The 21,222-nt window shown below is 50.5% G+C and overlaps 1 protein-coding gene and 1 long non-coding RNA gene across 2 annotated transcripts in view; both read right to left on the bottom strand.

The window, feature by feature from the left end:
* VASH2 (vasohibin 2) overlaps positions 1-9,461 on the bottom strand; it is a 38,564-nt gene extending 29,103 nt beyond the window's left edge. Inside the window, exons 1-3 of the mRNA XM_065679399.1 lie at positions 8,915-9,461; positions 3,794-3,882; positions 1,143-1,199 (exon numbers count right to left, since the gene is read on the bottom strand). Coding sequence (XP_065535471.1) covers positions 1,143-1,199; positions 3,794-3,882; positions 8,915-9,205 — 437 coding nt within the window. The 5' untranslated portion in view covers positions 9,206-9,461. The remainder of the gene's footprint in view (positions 1-1,142; positions 1,200-3,793; positions 3,883-8,914) is intronic.
* Positions 9,462-14,955: 5,494 nt separating this feature from the next.
* LOC136015989 (uncharacterized) lies at positions 14,956-19,478 on the bottom strand. The gene is made up of 3 exons (XR_010613437.1): positions 16,427-19,478; positions 15,453-15,495; positions 14,956-15,224 (listed from the first exon to the last, which is right to left on the bottom strand). It is a non-coding gene; the product is annotated as an uncharacterized LOC136015989 (long non-coding RNA).
* Between the last annotated feature and the right edge of the window lie 1,744 nt (positions 19,479-21,222).

Here is a 21,222-nt window from a genome sequence, read left to right as displayed (position 1 = left end):
GGTGGCCAATGCCAATATCATGAAGTTCAACAAGGCCAAGTACAAGATCCCACACCTGGGTCAGGGCAATCTCAAGCACAAACATAGGCTGGGCAGAGAATGGATTGAGAGCAGCCATGAGGAGAAGGACTTGGGGGTATTGGCTGGTGAGAAGCTCAACACGCCCCAGCTCAAGTTTCTGTGCTTAAGCCCAGAAACCACGCATGTGCTGGGCTGCATCAAAAGGAGCATCACCAGCAGGTCAAGGGAGGGGACTGTTCTCTCTGTTCTGCTCTCATGAGATCCCCCTTGCAGCACTGTGTGCAGTTCTGGTGTCCCCAGCATAAGGACATGGAGCTGTTGCGGCAAGTCCAGAGGAGGCCATGGGGATGCTGCGAGGGCTGGAGCAGCTCTGCCCTGGAGCCAGGCTGAGAGAGCCTGGAGAAGAGAAGGCTCCTGAAGGGGTGACCTCAGAGCAGCTCCAGTGCCTAAAGGGGCTACAGGAAACCTGGAGAGGAGCTCTGGACAAGGGCCTATAGGGACAGGACAAGGGGTATGGCTTTAACCTGCCAGAGGGAAGACTGAGATGAGCTCTTAGGCAGAAGCTCTTCCCTGTGAGGGTGCTGAGGCGCTGGCACAGGGTGCCCAGAGAAGCTGTGGCTGCCCCATCCCTGGCAGTGCTCAAGGCCAGGTTGGACACAGGGGCTTGGAGCAAGCTGCCCCAGTGGAAGGGGTCCCTGCCTGTGGCAGGGGCTGGAACTGGATGAGCTTTAAAGTCTCTTCCAACACAAATTATTCTATGACTCTATGATTCTAAGCATTGCTACAATTTAAATGGTCCATTGTGATTCTCCAGGGGAAAAGAACTACATCCAAGATGTCGAAATTCCTGCAGTATTTTGCACAGCTGATCCCTTCCTACCATTAGCAAAGAGCATTACAGCACAATCAGAATATCAGGACTTAACACAGCCTCCATAAAAACAGCCCAGGCATCCCAACCCAACATCAGCAAGGAAGAACTGGGTTTGGCCCTGCCGGAGGAGCTGTGGCACGGAGGAGACAGCCCTCTCATGCCATGGTGCTACAGTGCTTAAATGTTCAAGGTGATGAGCTGGAGTGAGGTGGGACAAGGGCACTCAGCCACTACCACAGACACTTACCCACTTAGAGGTCTGGTTTTTCTAATCTCGAAGAACTGTGTTCCTGTGTGATTGTATCTGAATTTTGTCTGTTAAAGGAAAGTAACTTGAACAGTCAAACAATGAAACACCAATGCCCATAAGGTGAGCTTCAGTTCTGATTTCCTGTTGAAACGTGAAACAAGCAGTAAAAGATATTGACTCAAAGAACCAAAAACCTCACATGTGAAATAAAGCAATTATTCACTTATCTTTTCATATGACATTAACTGGTATTAGGTGGAGTTCAAGCAAAAAGGTTGTTTGTCTGAGACAACACTTAAATTTGGCATTTCAGGGTCCCACCAAATATTAGGTTACAAGTTTGAAACATAAAATCTTCCATTTAGGTGAGAGAAAGCTTTTATAGTCTACTCAAACCAATCAGTATAACTCATGGTCTGAAAGAACCCATTTCCTTTATAAGATTTTATAACTCCATCAGCCACACAGCTCATGTAAACCAAAAGCACAACAGGCACATCCATTTACACCTAGGAATTATAAATCATTGTCTAGACAGTGCACTTGAAACGGAAATAACCAACTAAGTGCAACTTGGGAACATTAGTTAACACTATGAGCGTAGGAGAAAAGTTCATTACCATGGATGCCAGCAGTCGCCCATGCACCAAACCTCAGCACCGCTTGACTAGGACTGCAAGCAGTGTAGCACCACCAAAAGCAGCCCCCTCCCGGCTCCTTGAGCAGAGCTGTTCAAGTAGTAACAGAATCATAGAATGGTTTGTGTTGGAAGGGACCTTAAAGCTCATCCAGTTCCAACCCCTGCCATGGGCAGGGACCCCTTCCACTGGAGCAGCTTGCTCCAAGCCCCTGTGTCCAACCTGGCCTTGAGCACTGCCAGGGATGGGGCAGCCACAGCTTCTCTGGGCACCCTGTGCCAGCGCCTCAGCACCCTCACAGGGAAGAGCTTCTGCCTTAGATCTAACCTGAACTCCCCCTCTTTAAATATATCAGGAAACTGATATGACCAGTAAAAACATGACAAAAACACCATCTCCACCACAAAAATATATAATTACAAATAAGTAAAAATCCCATCACCCAGGCACTTTTGCAAGGTTATTTTTTCAGTGAATTTGTTCCCAGCCTATTTCCCAACATCCCCACAAGAATATCCCCACCAATAAAATCGTGGTGGTGATACCAGGCCCGAAACAGGTGACCTCATGGAGGCAAAGGGTACCCTGCGAGGCATAAATACAGCTGTCGGCTGTATAACCCTGGCCTGAATAAAAACCCCAGCTCACACCAGGATGCTCTGAAGTGATTACAGTTAAAGTTCAGAGTTCTCCAGAAAGGAGGCTTTCCCTTCAAACCCTAATTCATGAGGTCCTTTCAGAGTGCACCGAACAAAGCATACAGCTTCTTTTAGCCCCCAGAGGAAGCCCAGACCCCATTTCTGCAGCCCACTCTGAATCTCTTCTGAACACTGATGCAAACCCCGTGCCTAAGGCCTGCTCCTGCTATGTGGCAGAGTGAAGGATTCCAAAACCATCCCCTAGGCAGCTGCTGCGGCTCCAGCCCCTGCTGTCGCCTTGATCCCAACCACTATTCCCCAGCAGGCTGCTATTTTTGGATGCTCTTCCAGCTGCCACCCATATCCCCTCTTAATCCTTACCAGGACTTGACATTCATTCCTCATCCCCCTGCTTCCCCACACACACACGGATACACATAAAATGGCAGTTTAGAAAAAAGGGAAACAAGGACAAAGGGAACCAGCCTCAGGCTGCACCAGGGCAGGTTTAGATGGAGCTGAGGAACAATTCCTGCCCCAGAGGGTGCTCAGGCATTGGAACAGGCTGCCCAGGGCAGGGCTGCAGGCACCGGCCCTGCAAGTGCTCACACACTGTGGAGACGAGGCCTCAGTGCCATGGGGCAGTGGTGGCCTTGGCAGTGCTAGGAACGGTTGGACTGGGTGAGCTTAAAGGGCTTTTCCAACCTGGCTGAGTCTATGATTCTGTGAAAACAGAGGGAAGAGCAGCATCTGGGCCAGCAACTGCCTCCTCCAATATTATCTGTCAGCAATGGAAACAGTCAGGTTTTAGGCATAGGGCAAACAGATGCGTACACCTCTGATGAACCTCCAAGCAAAGCACGACATTAGGAAGGGGGGATTGCTTAGGTCAGTTCCTGTGTCACAGGCAAGCCTGCCCACCTCATGGTTAGGGGCTTGTGCCCCCCACCCCAATGACAAGCACTCACTGAGCACACAGGCAGCCCTCAGGGAGCCCGCAGGGGCTGCCAGGGCAGAGGCAGGAAGGATTTGTCACAACAACGCCTCTCCTTTAGTCGCTTTACGGCAAGATGCCACATTATTTTTCCAGGCATCACGATCCGATCATAACATCCTCATAAACCAGCTTCACAAAGTATATCTACTCCCACCAACGTCACTTCAGTTAAATTCTTCAGCATCATTTAAAGTTAATTACATCTCCCAAAGAGTTGCTGTGACAAGCTCACTGCTTCAGGTGCTAAAACAAATCCTGAGGCATCCTTTCACCCCTAAATGATCCCCAAGCTCTCACAATCAGCAAAGTCCCTGTTAATTCATGCCGGACGCAAGCCAGCCTTATCTCTTGAGACCACATGCTGGAGAAGGATACTGCAGCATCTTCATGTAGGTCTGTATTGCCTGGAGCCATTCTGGGATTGACATGGAGAGCTTGTAGTTTGGCACCGGTGGCACTGAGGGCTGGACACAAAAGAGAAGATAAAGAGGTTAGACAGCAGCTGCTCCCCGCAGAGCAGGTAAGTGATTTACTTGGGCAGTGGCATGTGCTCGGTGCAACGCAATGCAGCAGCACAGATGGCTTAAACCCTGTGTGAACTCAAGCAGCCTGCTGACAACAGGGGCTGCCCGTGCATCACAGCCAGCCCCATCCCTGCCACCAGAGAGAGACCAGGGCAGGTCCCAACCACATCCCTCAAACACCACCCTACATGGGCAGGCCGGCCAGCGCAGGAGGCCGATGCTTCCTATGTCCCCCCCTCTCGCACAGGGCAATGTGGACGAGCAGAGTCCCAGGCGCTGGCTCTGCTGTCCTCCCTCCCCCAAGACAACCTTTCAAGTCTAATTCTTGGCTTCCTCCATCACGAGAGAAAGATAAAAGGAGACAAGGATCCCGGGCTGCATAATTCCCCATCTGCTCCGTGTCAGCAGCACGCTCGCTGGGCAGGGAGCGTGTCGGACCCAGATATTTAATGGTATTAAAGACACTTAAAGATAGAGACGGGCAATGTAATGGGATTTTTCCCAAATCCCATCAGACATCTGCTTGTGCCTAAGCACTTTAAGAGGCCCTCAACCCATGTTTAATGCCCACAGCTACGTGGCTCCTGAGCCCGTAACCATGCAGGAAGGGGGCATGGCCTTGTCACAAGTCCCCTTAATTTTAGGGGCAAGACTGTAAAACATGGCGTCAGCAGACGTGACGGCGGGCGGTATGGCTAAAGAGGTGTTAGGACAACCCCCACAGGTACGGCGGGGGAAGCAGTTTATTTAAACATTAATGCAGACCCGAATACACGAACCACGAACGCGGGCAGCCATGACACAAGGCCCAAAGGGAAGCGCGCAGTGTGTGTGGGGACACGACGTCCTCACAACGCTTTGAGTGTCAAAGGGAGGTACCACTGCTCTAAACCCTCTTCAAGTCAGCGATCACAGGTGAGAGAAGGAAGCTCAGGCAGTTTGGGGCTGTCTGCACCACGCAGGTTTTCCTCCCTGGTCCCCGGCTCCACTACGATGGAGGGATTGCGCGTTTGCTGTCAGAGAGCAAGCGCCGGTAATGCCAAGACAACCAAAACCCAGCATTCAGTACAGGCAGCTAGTTACTGCAATCAACAGCAAACACACCTCCGAGCAAGGGGAAAACACAGACTCCAACACCACTGGCGCACAGAAATGTATTTTCAGTGGCAAGCAGATGGGCAGCCTCCAGCTGGCGGCCGCCATGCCCTGCGCTACATGGGAGACACCGGGCCCCAGGCCTTGCTCAAGTCTCAGTAGCACTTCTTCATCTCCATCTCCACACCCCAGCTTCCCATTAGAGGCAATCCCTCAGTTCCACAAGGCACTTCAGGCCCCTTTGGTCTGGCTGAATTATTGCCCTGGCCCTCCCAGCACTAAGGCAGGCCAGCAAGAGTCTGAAAGGGGGAACTGAGGCCGGCCTGTCAAATCCTCCCAGAGGAGTCATTTCTGCTCCGATAGAAACACTCCTTTTCTTCAAGGATCACAACATTCCAAGGCAATGGGAGTCCCAGCCAGCGAGAGGCCTGGAGGCTGCAGTGTGGCCGGGGGGAGCACTACATGGAGGCCCCTGCCCTCCGGCTGTGGGACAGACACAGCCCTTGATGCAACACACAGGGGCCACCCTCGCCACGGTGGTCGGGTTTGGACATGCAGGCGAGGTGCTTCCCATCTCCAAGGCAGAGGATGATCGTGTCGGCCACTGGAGCATGCCTGGAAAGAACACTGGGGCTGCTCAGCCTGGAGAAGAGAAGCTGCGTGGAGACCTCAGAGCAGCTTCCAGTGTCTGAAGGGGGCTACAAGGATGCTGGAGAGGGACCCTTCATCAGGGACTGCAGCGACAGGACAAGGGGTGATGGGTTCAGACTGAAACAGGGCAAGTTCAGGTTAGATCTAAGGCAGAAGCTCTTCCCTGTGAGGGTGCTGAGGCGCTGGCACAGGGTGCCCAGAGAAGCTGTGGCTGCCCCATCCCTGGCAGTGCTCAAGGCCAGGTTGGACACAGGGGCTTGGAGCAAGCTGCTCCAGTGGAAGGGATCCCTGCCCGTGGCAGGGGTTGGAGCTGGGTGAGCTTTAAGGTCCTTTCCAACACAAACCAATCTGTGATTCTGTGATTAACCACAGTTTTCCCTACAGCTGATGCATATCCCATCACCTGTCTGTTAGGCCAGGAGGTCCAAGCCCCTCCAGATCTCAGGCAACAGGGCAGAAGCAGCCATCAGTCTTCCTTCCTCTGTGCAAGTCTGTGCACTGCTCTCCTCTTTCCAGGCCAGACAGGCAGTACACAGCATGGTTCCACCAGCACAGGCCACCACTGCCTCCAAACACAAACCCCATATTGCCCCCCCAAATTCCTCACCCTGGCTGCAGGAGCAGCAACCCTGGTCATCCAGCACAGGGCACAAGCGTGGGCATCCACAAGCGAAGGACAGCACAATGCTGCTGCCACCGAGGCTGCAGATACCGGTGTGCATTCCAGCACAGCAGCCAGGAGCCGCCAAGAGGAAATGCAGACACAGCACTACAGAACAAGTGAGATTCAGAGACCAGGCAGATGGAAGACCTTGAACCTGTACCAGGATTTCAAGCAGCAGCAGCTCCAGAGACAGCAGAGCTGCTGCAGAGCAAAACCTCGTGGCAGAGCTGGAGGCTGTTGTCCTATAGCCAGAAACCCCATAGTCTCAGTTCACCGCAGACATCCTGTGTCAAAGTCATCCTGCTCAACTCCACTCTGTCTCATTTAATGACCAGAAGAAAGTCATCTTTTCTGCCAGCTCACCCTCCAAGTACACTGCTCCCCAGCACGGACAAAGCTGGCAGGCTAGACCTGGTCTGAGCTTCATTAAGATCTACAAGCATCTCCAAGATCACAGGCCACGTAATGGATCGCACAGCCCTTCCAAACACAAGCCTGCACCCTTCCCAGAGCTTAAGCCAAAAGTCAGAGGTGGAGGGTGCAACCAAAGGACCCCACAGGTCCAAAAAATTGCACCCACCCCCCCTCCCTTGCAGACAAGCAAGCATCCCAGGAGAGATGCACCCTGCAGTTTGCATTTGTTCCAGTAAGGACAACCTCACCAAGGCACTAAGCAGCCACTTACCCTCCTGTGTGTATGGTCACTGAGACTAATACCAAGGTGATTAGAGCAAGCAAGTGGAGCTTCCTGGGGAGGGGATGAAAACTCTCTCCCATCACTAGGGATTAAGAACAGATCAGAGGCAAAAATGGAGCAGTTGCACGCACCACTTGCTCAGCCTCCACCAACTACCAGTGCAAGCGGATTACAAACATCTTCTGGCAGGCACAAGCTTCTCTCCTCACTCCCTATCAGTGCTTTTCAGGTCTTCTGCAGAGTACCACATACCCAGTTAAAAAAGGCTGTACCATCGCTTAAGGAACAACTCCCCCCTTCACATTCCTACTCTGACCCAGAAGTTATCATTACATTAGGAACCCACTACCCCTTCAGTAGCAAACAAACCTGCTCCCAGCCTTAATTTGCCCACCTGAGCTGTGTTGGCCTATAATAAGGCCAAACTACCCTTCAACCCCAGAGTGTCTCAGGCTTCTCCAGCAAGAGCTCATCAGTCAGAGGGGACACCAGGTCCTTCTGCCCTTGAAGAAGTTAATCACTGTGAGACTCTGAAGAAGCTAATCACAACTCACTGGAGCCACTGGCATGTCTCTCACCAGATACTTTGTCAGTCACTAGGGGTATCACCACTAATAGCTACACGCTTTGAAGCTGGCAAGGAGGGCAAGGAAGTCAAGCCCAGCAGTCTTTGCTGTCTCTTAACACCAAACAGGTCTACAGGCCATTTGGTACAGTGAAAAGCTGGGCATGCTGCTGAAACAAGAAATTCAGTCCTCTCCTGACCCCTTCATTTCTACCCCAAGCACTTGTGCAAATATGAGATAAACCACATCAAGGAACTGCAAACAAACCCAGTGTAAACAGATTATTCTTTAGCTGGATGTGTTCCCCCATCCAAACAAAGGCTTCTGCCAGCATGAGGGAAGCAGGGCAACAGAGAGAGATTGCACTTAGGCAGAACTAAAACATTGCAGAAGAGAGATGAAAGGCCTTTTCAGCTTGCATCTTCTTTGACAAGCTCCCTCACAACACAGCCCTATTCAACACACTTCCAGCTTCTCTGTGCACAGAGTATTTCCCTTCTGCCCCACGTAAAGAACGAGCACACATAGCACTGACAACCTGCACCACGACGACACAAGCCCAAACGCCTCACCCCAGCATGAAGAGAGAGTAGGGTATGAATCAAAGCCGACTTCAGTGGTCAGCTCAGATTAATGATGCTTGGTAGAAGGAGTGGAGTGAGCTCAAAGTCTGCCAAAGCCAACAGCCTTAAAGACATTGTGAGCAGTAATGTGGTGCAGTGGTGGGAAGCCTTGGAACATCAGCAGGCAACAACATCTTATTTGCTGGCTGGAGGAAAAAGGCTTGGGTCAGGCAGAGCTGTTTGGAGCTTGTACAGAAGAACACAGAAGACAAAAGCATTTGGAATTCTTCCACGTACTGGAAATGAAACGCCCGAGTTTTAAATCCGTTATTACATTTCAGGAGCAAAGCTGTGTTTTAGGAAATGCCTGTGTTCTAAAGAGCTGAGCAAAGGTGCTTTAAATTGCACAAAGCACTTCATTCGGTCCTTGAAGATTTCTTTCAACTCGGTTTCCGCTTTCTCCTCCCCAAGATAAAAAGAGATAATAATTCTTTCCTCCTAGTTTCCCAAGACACCAACTCCAGCTCTGAAGCATCCCGCAGCCCATGTCCCCGTGCCCTACATGCTCCTGAACAGCGGATGCTCCAGCTTTCCCCTCGCTGCCGCTTGCAGCGGGCAGCGGATGTGAGGCCTCACACCCTCCTTCCCTGTCCTTCGGCACCCCCAGACCGCCGCGCCGCGCGATGCCCGGCTCTGGGCTCGTTCTTTGGCCAGGGGACCAGGGGCTTCGCCTTACCCGAGCCAAGCGGGCGGCGCTCCGGATGGCCGCTGCCACGGCGCCGCCGTCGGGGTGTACCCGCTCCACGTGGCCCCACATCCGCTCCCAGGTCTGCCCGTCCATGGGGAAGCCGCTCTTGTTCACCAGGAAGAGGGACCCGCCGTCCCGCTGCTGCTCCTGCTCCTCCTCCTCCGAGCCGCCGCCGCCCGCCGCCCGCGGCTGGGCGCTCCGCGACCGGCCCCCGTCCTTGCCGACCGCCGCACGGCGGGTCCTCCCGGGACCAGCGCCGACCGCCGCCGCGCCCGTCATGGCCCCACGGCCATGCCCGAGCCCGGGGACCACTGTCGGGAGGCGCCCCGCGGTCTCGCCGCCGCCCGAGCCCTCTCCCTGTATTATATCTATGTATCTGTGTGTGTATTATGTGCGCGCTAAGGAAGCTGGGCGCTGCGGCGACCTCTCCCTAACAGCGGCCGCCCTCCCGCCCGCCTCACGGCTGCTGCTTCGGCCCGGTCCCGGGCGCGCCCCGCGCCGCGATCCATGCCACCGCGTTACCACGCTACCGCCCGTCCGCCCGCCCTCGGCGCGCCCCTATTGGCGGCGGCAACAAAGAGGGGCGGGGCTCGGAGGGCGGGACGAGCCGTGACTGGCGGAGGCGCTGGCTGGAGGCGCCACCTGCCGGGCGGCAGGGGCTGAGGTCGTTGGCCCGCCGCCGCCGCCCGGCGTGGTGAGGTCTTCATCACATTCTTCATGGGACGGAGCTGGTTCCGTTCTTCGGAACAGGGCTGGAAACGTCGCTGTTAACCACTGGGAGTTACGGTGGAAGCAGCCAGATCACAGCTTGAAGGCGAGGGTCGGTAGAGGAAGGCCCACCCCAGCGATGAGTGACTGCCCACAGCCTCCCTTTGCAGCTCACAGCGCGGTGCTTGTCCTCCAAGGGAATACTTCCCCCTCCAGTAGTAGGAGCACCGCATGCCCAGCCCCTAGGTAGGAGCTGAGGCAGTTGCAGTGTGGCCTTTCTCCGAGTGTCTGCTGCCACACAGACTGCCAGAGCCTGAGCTGATGGGTCCATGATCCCGAGCACAGCCCAATATTCAGGGGTACGCACAGCAGCCATGTTCTCCTGCTTCAATCCCTGCAGCAGCCAGAGGTAGTGGCCTCACACATCTGCATGCACTGCTACCACCACAGAAACAGCAGCGTCTGGTCCTCCCATGCCCTGCGTGAAGGAGCTGTGGGTGAGAGCACCAGGGAACCCATCTCTTCTCCAGGGTACCAGTGGCCTTGCAGCTCCTCCTGGGCAGTGACTCTGGCTGCTGCTGCCATCTCCACCTCTCAGCTCCATCGCCAATGCTTATTTCCATGCTTGGCAGGGATTTTTTAGCTCTTTCTATCATGCACAACACTGTCAGCCTCATACAGCTCCTAGAGCTGGAGGTGACTCCCCAGCAGAAATAATAACCTGAAAAATGTCATTCCTATGCCCTGCCCATGCATTCAGATCCCACTGCCACCCTGAATCTCTCCTGATCCCAGCCAGGCTCGAAGGGTACCTGTGCACCTCCTCTGCGCCTGCAAGCGCTGATTTTCATCTCTTGCCGTAAATAGATCACTCCAGTGCCCTAATCAGCTTCCTGAAGGCTCTCGGGAGCCGCAGGTGTATGTTGAGTTGCTAATGATTCTCTGCAGGAGCTGATGTCTCTGTGAGTCCCACCAGTAATCTTCCCTGCCACATCCTGGCCACATGGCTTGACTGAATCTCATCAGGTTTAATGTAAAGGAGGCCACTGAGTTCCACCACCTAATGCAAACCAAGGGCTTTGCCTTACACAGCTTGCCCAGTCCCAGCTTTCAGCCCCTGAGTGGGGGCTCAGTGCGTAAATGGCAACACAGTCTGGGGGGGAAAGTAGGAAAGGTCAGAGTGGATTTAGAGCTGCTGTGAAGCCTTCACCCTCTCCTCTATGTCCTGTATTTCCCCAGTGATCAACCAAAGACTGCAGCTGGAGGGCAAATGTGTCCCCATGCTGGCCAGAGGCGATCCACATCCCCTTGCTGGGTTTTGGAGCAGGATCCCAAGGGAAGCGCAGTCCCTCTCCCCTTCTGGAGTGCAGATGGGGCTGCACATCAGCAAGATGTGAGAGCACCGAGATGAGCTCCAGATGGGAGCTGATGAAGCACGGAGGCCCAGAGAAGCTGCAGATGGCTGCAGCCACAGAGCAGAAGGCTCTTGAGGAGCAGAGGGAGGCTCAGGCAAGGCAGTGCAAGGGAAGGGAGGCTGGCAAAGTCTGCAAGTTCTGTGGTGCAGAGCCAGGGGAAAGCCTGAGAATCATTTAGACCTGGATCTCAGAGCTAATGGGACTGTGCAGGGGGTGGCAGCCATGTGTGTGACAGAGCCCGGAGCACTGGGACTGCACAGCACAAAGCCATCACCCAGGATGCTGATACACAAGCTGGCAGTCACGGGTATCCCTTGTTCACTGCCGGAACAGGCAACTGTGCTGAGACAGCCACAGCCTCCCTCAGTGCTGATCCACTGCCCAGAGCAGGCAGGGACCCTCAGGTCACACCTTCCTACACCTCTTAGCCACCCTGAAAGGGTGAAGACCAGAGTGATTTGCAGTTCAAACCCTGCATCCACCATGCCAGGGGTGCTCCCTGACAGAGGGAAGAACTCTTCCCTGGCCAGACAGGTAAGGGGCATGGCAAGGTTGGAATACCACAGCCTGTCCCTAGCAGCTGTGCAGCACCCAGACCCCTTCTGATCAGGACAGAAAGAAAACTAACATCTCACCAGCTCCTCCTTCCTGCTCAGGCTGAAGAGGGTCAAGTTGAACTCCCAGAGGCCAGCCAGGACATCCAAGGCCAACTGTGGACTGGACAGGCAGGCCAGAAGCTGACTGATGTCCTGAAGGCCTGTTGAAACAACAGCCTAAGGGGATAAAAGCAGATTCCCAAGTTCCTATAGCTAAGTGAAAGCCATAGTTGCCCTCTTCCCAACTGCAGATTCAGAGTGAAAACAGAAGAGTGCTGCCTTGGTTTAGCTGAAGCTCTCCTCAGTATTACTTATGAGGACACACTCAACATGAGCAAGAGCAGGGTGAGATGTGCAGGGTGCTCCCTCGCATCCCCCCAGCATCCAGTGGCTTTCACCTTGTGGTACCACCTGAGTTTGGTAACAGAACTCTCAGCAAAGCCACCTTGTTCCCTGCCCTGACCTTCACACCTCCCAGCCTCTGCTCCAATCGCTCTGCATGGAGGTACCTTTCTAAAGCTAGCTCTGAATAACACCTTGAACCTACAGTCTTGTTCCTCATGCAGCTACAACAGCTGCTTTTTGGGTCAAAGGAACTAATTTGATCATGAAATCATGTAAGAGAGTTTTAACCTTCCTTATTTCCAATTGCAGACTGATTTAAATGCAGCATTCAAAAGGCCCTGCAGCGCAATTACACAACCAACTGCATGAAAATTAATAGCTCCTAATTGTACCATGGTAGCAAGGTGATATTGGCATTGGCACTTTATCCAAGAAGCTTCCTCCTCCTGAAGTGTCACCTCTGCACCCCTTCAAAGAGTCCTACCAGCCCCTTTCCCAGCAAGCATCTTCCTGCACACAGGAAGCAAACCCTCACCGCCCTGTGATGTTCCACACACACGCAGGCAGTTCATTTATGTATTCATTTGGCCTTATTTTGGGAAAAACTTCCTGTATTACCCATTGTTTCTCAGCAGCCCTTCTTGCTGGCTTGGTGCAGGTGCCAGGAGCAAGCAGGCAGCTTCCCTGGCCAGTGGAGGTCCCTGGCCTCAGCACAGGGCCCTGCTGGCTTTGCTGAGGAATGGACCACTGGTGTGATGAGTGCCTGTGAGGTCTCATGCACTGCCCATGCTCCCTGCTGGTCCCCTGCCAGCATGGCTCCAGACTCTTGTAAGATCTAAGGCCTTTCCCCTCCTCAGCTATCAACAGACTTGCGTTAAATACATCCCATCATGAATGGGAATGCTGCTCTGTGCTGCCAGGGCATGTGAGTGAAGCATCAAACCCAGAGGTGGAGCAAGACCAGCAGCAGCAAATGCAGCAAAAGATGGGCTGGTTGTCAGATGCTATCCCTCCCTCCCAACCTCTCCTGGCCAAGCCATCTGGCAATTCCCCTGGTCCCAGCTGCCATCCAAGGCCGGGCTGGGAAGCCAAGGAACAGTCATACAGCACCTGAGTAAAAGCTCGACACTTGATCTTTTCCTCTTTCCTTCCACCAGATAGGTGCATATTGGTGGCATGATACATCTGGGCCTGCGCAGATCAGCTGAAGTGGGCAGTAAGTGCTCTGCACTCACTGAAGGCCCCTGTACCAGCACTGTGCATAGAAGAGGCAGGTCATTCCTGGTGGAGCAAGAAATATGCTCGGTACTCAGTGTGAAAACCCAAAGCCTGGGTACAAGTGTCCCCAGTTTGGGCACACTATTCTGCTAAAGCCAGGCCAAGTGTTCCTAGTGGCCTTTTCTGCCTCTAAGAACCACTACATGTCCAGAAAAGCAGGAGCAACCCGAAATGGTTAATCCTCCAAAGGTGCTTCAGCTTTGCAGATGGGAAGAAGGAAAACACAGGTCAAGAAAGTCTGCCTGCCCTAAGTGAATTGCATTAGTGCTATGCAAACATGAGCCCATTTCCTGAAGAGACCATAGTGACCTTGTTTGATCTTTGAAAAAACTTGTTAGTTTAGGGCTTTTTCCTAACCTGGAAGTTATGCTGGAATGCGATTTAGTTGGTAATGAAATGCAAGGTTAAACTGGGGTGAGGATGTAACCATGGTAATACGGGAGTAGTTGTTGATGCAACTTTGCAGGAGTGATTTGTGTGAGCACTAAGAACAACAACTTTACGTATTCAGCAATGTGATCACTGGGAAAATAAGCATGTAAAGCAGACCTAAAGCTCTAAAAGTGATGCTTGAGGGTGTGCTTCCTTGGAGCTTTCCCCAAGGTAGCCCTTTCTGCAAACCCTTAACACACTATTTACTTTGCCATGATCTAGCAGAGAAAACCAGCCATCAGCTGCTTTGGCAATGAAGAACATCAGCATTATCCTGTTGATCTCAGGAGGCAAGATTTCCAGCATTAAAAAATACATAAAATAACCAAAGTGGCAGGAAAATCCTATCCATCAGCCTCCCCAAAACTGGTTTGCAAGTTTGCTCTGTCCACCCCTATTGCAGGTCAGTACTTGGCCTCAGCCTTTGCTGACAGTGAAATGGCCCTTCTTCTGTACTTATTCTAGTCACCTCACCCCAGTTTACAACTGAGAGCATCAGATACAGATGAGACTGTTGTTTCTGGGTGCTACATCAGCACCCCTATTAGCCTGCTTTACTCTTTTTGTCTGGTTCCAAAGCTTCAGATCCTGCCCCTCTGCTCTGCTCTGGTGAGACCCCACTTGCAGCAGCACTGTGTGCACTTCTGGTGCCCTCAGCGTAAGAAGGACATGGAGCTGTTGGAGCAGCTCCAGAGGAGGCCACGAGGATGCTCAGGGGCTGCAGCACCTCCTGTATGGAGCCAGGCTGAGAACATTGGGGCTGTTCAGCCTGGAGAAGAGAAGCTGCGTGCAGACCTCAGAGCAGCTTCCAGTGTCCAAAGGGGGCTACAAGGATGCTGGAGAGGGACTCTTCATCAGGGAATGTAGCGATAGGACAAGGGGTGATGGGTTCAGACTGAAACAGGGCAAGTTCAGGTTAGATCTAAGGCAGAAGCTCTTCCCTGTGAGGGTGCTGAGGCGCTGGCACAGGGTGCCCAGAGAAGCTGTGGCTGCCCCATCCCTGGCAGTGCTCAAGGCCAGGTTGGACAACAGGGGCTTGGAGCAACTTGCTCTAGTGTGAGGTGTCCTTGCCCATGGCAGGGGGTTGGAACTGGATGATCTTAAAAGACCTTTCCAACCCAACCCAATCTATGATTCTATGATTGCTGTAGCTTGGGAAAATATGTCAATAGAGTTTGCTGCAAAGGTCTTGCTGGCATATCACATGATTTGGTCTCCACAACAGACAATAAAAACACTAATGTAACCTTCCATATAAGGAATCATTTTTGGACTACTTACTACTTCTTTAACCTTTAATCAGAGGGCAAACTATCTGGCACAATAGAAAGTGCAGGGAACTGCATAATAAAAGTAGAGGTAGTAAAGAAAGGCAGTGGCTAAAAAACCTTGCTACTAGAAAGGAGATTTCATCAGCAGCCATGGGCACTTGCAGCCCTTGTCACAGCAGAGCTGGCAGTGGTGGCACCAAAGGTCAGCCAGGACTCGCCTCCACTGCCAAGCTGGCACCTGAGTCATCCCCACCTGCATGGAGAGAGGAGAGTACTGCAATAAACCCCCTGCTTCCTTGGGATTAGAAGCACAACTGTTGGTGCTGTACATGCGTAATAAAGTCATGGATACATAAGGCCTCCTCCCAACTACAGACATTACTATCTGACTAATCACAGAATCATTGAATGGTTTGCGTTGGAAAAGACCTTAAGATCCTCCAGTTCCAAGCGTTAGGATGACTTCACATCTCCCACTTACCTGATGAGGTTTCTGGTGCTTTCTGTCAAGGAAGACTGAGCATCTGTCAAAAAACAACAACAACAACAAAAATCAAACACCAAAAAGAACTTCAAGGCAGTAATAATTTGCTGTGATTGTTCCCTCCTAGCTGTGGGCATGTTTAACAATGTTAAACGGGGATATAGCCTGCAGCTTTCATAGAGGTACTCTAAGAAGGATAAGACCCTCTACGGCCCTGGTTGTAAAACAAAGAGCCAGTCTCAAAGTTCAACGCACTGTTGAACTGGGTGTTAGTGTTGTTTTATGACAAAAGGCTTGTACTTCCTCTGCCCTGCAGCACCTGCACCCTCCTTCTGTGAAGGACCTCTGATATAAAAGTAGCTCAGAGATAATCCTAGATTTGGAGAGAAGTGAGAAACAAAACCCAACCCAACCCAACACCCAAACCTTGACTTTCTCTGAAGCAGGTTCCTCAGACTTCCCTGGCTCACAACCGATGTGCTGGGCTAAATGCCTTGCAGTGTTCACAAGGGTCCCCCTGTGCTCCCACTGAGGACAACTCTGGTTTCAGAAGCAAAAGTCAGGCTAGACTTGAATGTAATGAATGTAAAGGGCAGAAACTAATGTCGTGCTCTATCCTCCCTAAGTTCTCTCTCTCCCCAGATAATCCCTCTAAAGCTGTGCACCTTATTAAAATCATATTTGTTCTACCCTTAAGGAGCTGCCTTAGATCACTCTGCTTTAGCAGTTAACTGCACTTCCTTTTGCTCACAGACCTTTTCCAAAGCAGAGGAGAAATCGCTGTGCTAGAGCACTGCACCTCAACTGCCGATGCTAATCCTTTCCTTCCATGCCCTGAGAAAACATCCCTGTAAGCCAAAACTCTCATTTTCGAATACATTTTCAAATACATTTCTATACCCTGCAGACATGCACTTTACATATACGTGTGCATACGTGCTTATAAATGACACAGCGTATCATTCACTTACTAATTTTTCCTACATTAAATGGCAGCTTCTAAGGAAAAACCAGGAATCATTTTTACACCATCAGCTGTATCAGCAGCTGCCAATAATGGTAATCTTGGCTCCAATCAAGTTGCACATCATACACTTTATTAGTAACCTATAATGGTAAGGAAAGATGTCACCCACATATACACATACATACAATATTGCAATCAGATTACCCATAAGGAACTTTTCATTTCCTCTGGAAACAAAGGATAGGACACTACCAAAATTGGAATATTACAACAAAAATATCTGCTGTCTTCATGAGAAGAACAAAGACACGTACAGCAAATAACATGGGTCGTGCATGGAAATACATTGCTCTTGGGAACAATTTTTGCTTAAAGGTGGGGGGCGAATCACGTGGGATACAATAACTGAGCTTGTGGTTGATGAATCATTAGTAGCCTGTAACACTGAAGAGAGGTGGTACACACACGGATTGAAAGACAGCAACCAAAAAGGTCACACGTTCCCATTCACACAGGAAAAACTCATGAGTTCACCAAATGGAAAGCGAAAGCAGTAAATCTTACAGCTTAACCCAATTTCACTTGATTGTAGCTGCACAAGACAGTGCAAGGCTTTCTCAAAAAGCATTTTTTCATTGGGTAACATGGGCTGGCAGCTCTAATGACACACTCCAGTGATTGTCTCTGAAACAACCTGTCTTGACCAAAAGGATGAATAGGAAAGCCCTATTAACCTGAAATGATTCTTACGTATTCTTCCCACTTGCTCCCTTGTTCTTTCTTCCTTGTAAACCATGAGCATTCAGCAACAGAAAGATATGGTGATAAAGACAAGCACTCATCTATAAAGTAAACGCTCTCAAGGACTTACGTACCAAGCTGAAGAAGAAAGCTCCCCACTGCAGCAATGCCAGACTATGCCTTCCAGGCCTGGTATTTTCACACCCAGCCAACAATGGGGTTTAAGGCCATAAATCCTACAGAAGAATGGGTCAGTGTTCTCTGGGTCCATGCCCCTGGAGCTAGCAAAAGTTTCACATGGTCTGGAGAAACAAAGAAAGCTGCAGTCATTTTAAAGGCTGATCTCTGAATCTTGTCGCTCCAGGTTAGGGATTACACACCCTGATGGGTCCTTGGGAATCTGGGAGCATTCCTTGGTTATCCTCACTATTCCATGAGTTTTCATGCATCCTCTAGAGTTCTCTTGAAGCATGTAGAAGAAATGTATATTGAAAATGAAAAGCTGATGCGTAGGATTGGGATACCTCTCCTTGCTTGGTTTCCCACTCCATCCTCTCTTAGTTGACATGTAATTCCATTTATTAAATGATTCTGTCTTTAAGCAGTTAGGATCTTTAGACCCCAGCTCTACTGTTACTGAAGGGCTGATCAACAATGTCAAGGCTAAGAGTCAGAAACCCTATTTCCAATTCCAGATGGATGTCTGATGGGTGGTTTGTTTAGCCCCAATCACCCCAATTTATTTCTGCCATGAGCTAAAAGCTCTGTTTCCTGACAGAAGATTACTGCATACAATACTGGTTTGCTCTTTATTTGCTCTTTATTTTGCTGCTGCTTTAAATACTTCATCATTGCTTGCAAATAGCTCACAGGTTTCCAACTTGCAAGAGGTGGAGTTTTAAATCCAGGATATAATTAAGCCTTGATTATCAGGAATATTTTCTTTCCATGGACCCAGCAGGGTTTCCAACATCCCCAAATCCCACGTGGACCTTTTCCAGAGGGCAGCCAGGTAATTTGGCAGAAGACAAGAAAAAACAAGGAGGCACAAGGGCTAGAGGATTTGATAATCAGCTGAACATAACTAAAGAAACTGGAAGCCAGAAGTGAAGAAAGGAATTCAAGGATAGATTTTGAAAAGAAAGGAAAAAAAGCTCAATCTGTGAATTTGAACACCGTGTACGGGACCTTCTGGAAAGCATTTGGATACAGCCAAAGACTTCCTGTTGGACATTCGAGAACACTTCCCCAAAACTGCAAAAGTATTCAGTGAAGATTTTGCAATAACAGAATGAAAGCAATCACAGGCCATGAACACAAATATGAATCTTGCCAAAGAATGTATATATTTTGGCACACATTATTATCATTTTTTCCAAAGGAAAACGCCAACCAAAGATATCAAAAAGCAGGAATTGCTCCTTTTGCTGACCAAGCCTGAAAGTGTGTTCAGCCCTCGATGGGGCAGCTTGTATCACAGTAAGTCACTAAATGTAAAGAACTGACACAATGAAAACATCTCTACTTCCACTCCTGTATTGTCTGCCATCTGAGAATCTATGAGTGACTTCTCCTATATGAAGCTACCTTACCAGAGGACTCTTCTCATAGAGCCTGCCTCTCCAAGAGCAGCAAGGTGTGCACATTTTCTCTCTAGCACTGGACATGGCAAAGAGACATGGACCAAAAGAGAGTGTTCCAAGCACGCTTAGCTTATTCTGGTAGGTGTATTCCCATGTCCGAAGCATTTATCATACAAAGGTTAAATCAAGATCATCAAGTTTAGAGGCTAAGTTTAGAAAGCTGAGCTTACAAGGTCCTTTCTATATAGAATCATAGAATAGTTAGGGTTGGAAAGGACCTCAAGATCATCCAGTTCCAACCCCCCTGCCATGGGCAGGGACACCTCACACTAAACCATCCCACACAAGGCTTCATCCAACCTGGCCTTGAACACTGCCAGGGATGGAGCACTCACAACCTCCCTGGGCAACCCATTCCAGTGCCTCACCACCCTAACAGGAAAGAATTTCCTCCTTAGCTCCAATCTAAACTTCCCCTGTTTAAGTTTTAACCCGTTACCCCTTGTCCTGTCACTACAGTCCCTGACAAAGAGTCCCTCCCCAGCATCCCCATAGGCCCCCTTCAGATACTGGAAGGCTGCTATGAGGTCTCCACGCAGCTTCTCTTCACCAGGCTGAACAGCCCCAACTTCCTCAGCCTGTCTTCATACAGGAGGTGCTCCAGCCCCTGATCATCCTCGTGGCCCTCCTCTGGACTTGTTCCAGCAGTTCCATGTCCTTTTTATGTTGAGGACACCAGAACTGCACACAATACTCCAGGTGAGGTCTCACAAGAGCAGAGTAGAGGGGCAGGATCACCTCCTTCGCCCTGCTGGTCATGCTCCTTTTGATGCAGCCCAGGATACGGTTGGCTTTCTGGGCTGCGAGCGCACACTGAAGCCGGCTCATGTTCATTTTCTCATCGACCAGCACCCCCAAGTCCTTCTCTGCAGGGCTGCTCTGAATCTCTTCTTTGCCCAGTCTGTAGCTGTGCCTGGGATTGCTCCGACCCAGGTGTAGGACAGGACCTTGCACTTGTCATGATTGAACTTCATAAGGTTGGCATCAGCCCACCTCACAAGCGTGCCAAGGTCCCTCTGGATGGCATCCCTTCCCTCCAGCGTATCAACCGGACCACACAGCTTGGTGTCATCAGCAAACTTGCTGAGGGCGCACTCAATCCCACTGTCCATGTCAGCAACGAAGATGTTAAACAAGACCAGTCCCAACACCGATCCCTGAGGGACACCACTCGTTACCGGTCTCCAGCCGGACATCAAGCCATTGACCACAACTCTTTGTGTGTGGCCATCCAGCCATTCTTTATCCACCGAGTGGTCCATCCATCAAATTGATATCTCTCCAATTTAGAGAGAAGGATGTCGTGTGGGACAGTGTCAAACGCTTTGCACAAGTCCAGGTAGATGACATCAACTGCTTTACCCTTATCCATCAATTCTGTAGCCCCATCATAGAAGGCCACCAAATTGGTCAGGCAGGATTGCCCCTTAGTGAAGCCCTGCTGGCTGTCACCAAGCACCTTGTTGTTTTTCATGTGCCTTAGCATGCCTTCGTGGAGAATGTGCTCCAGGATTTTACCAGGCACAGAGGTGAGACTGACTGGTCTGTAATTCCCTGGGTCTTCCGCTTTCCCCTTCTTGAAAATGGGGGTTATATTTCCCTTTTTCCAGTCGTCGGGAACTTCACCTGACTGCCATGATTTTTCAAATACGATGGCCAGTGGCTTAGCAACTTCATTCGCCAGCTCCTTCAGGACCCGCGGATGGATTCCATCAGGTCCCACGGACTTGTGCGCGTTCAGATTTTGAAGATGGTCTCAATATAAAACTATTATCTACATTTACAGTGAGACGAGAAAAAAGAAAAGCATTTCATGATACTTCTCATACTGAAAGGCTTAGCTTGGAGTTGAAAAGGTCCCCATACCCAACTGTAACAATCTGTGGAAAACTTCAAGCAGGATTCCACCTTCTGGATGGCATGACAGCTGTGGGAACTCAAAGAGATGGCATCGCTGAACCTGCAGGCTCAGCTTAAATACTGCCAAAGCTTAAATGTCTGCAGAAAGGCCACCAAGTCAGGTCTGACTTACTCAGTAATAGTAGGGCCCCACTTTATTGGGCTGCTATCAGGTCTGGAGGTGTAGAGATAGAGCACATGGTAAAGGAGAACAGTTTCAAAAGCACCTCAGTGAGAAATCCACATCCCAAATTCAGATAAATCTAATAACACAAGCTGAATGTTAATGGTCGGCTCCTTTTGTAACCAAGATGTATGATATAAACAGCAAATATATCCTCGAAGTGAAACATCACTATTTTCCCTTCACTCATCCTTACAGCTTTTAACTGCACCCATGATTTAAATCGGATGAGCGCAGAAATATCCCTAAGAGAAATTACACAATTCATAACAGAAATAAATGCAGAAAAGGACAGAACACGGTTTCTGATACTCCACAAACACTCAGAGACGG

The sequence above is a fragment of the Lathamus discolor genome, chromosome 5 (genome assembly GCF_037157495.1).
Source record: "Lathamus discolor isolate bLatDis1 chromosome 5, bLatDis1.hap1, whole genome shotgun sequence".
NCBI classification, from domain to species: domain Eukaryota; kingdom Metazoa; phylum Chordata; class Aves; order Psittaciformes; family Psittacidae; genus Lathamus; species Lathamus discolor.
The sequence above is the reverse complement of the archived record's forward strand: the minus strand, read 5'-3'. Positions and strand labels throughout refer to the sequence as shown.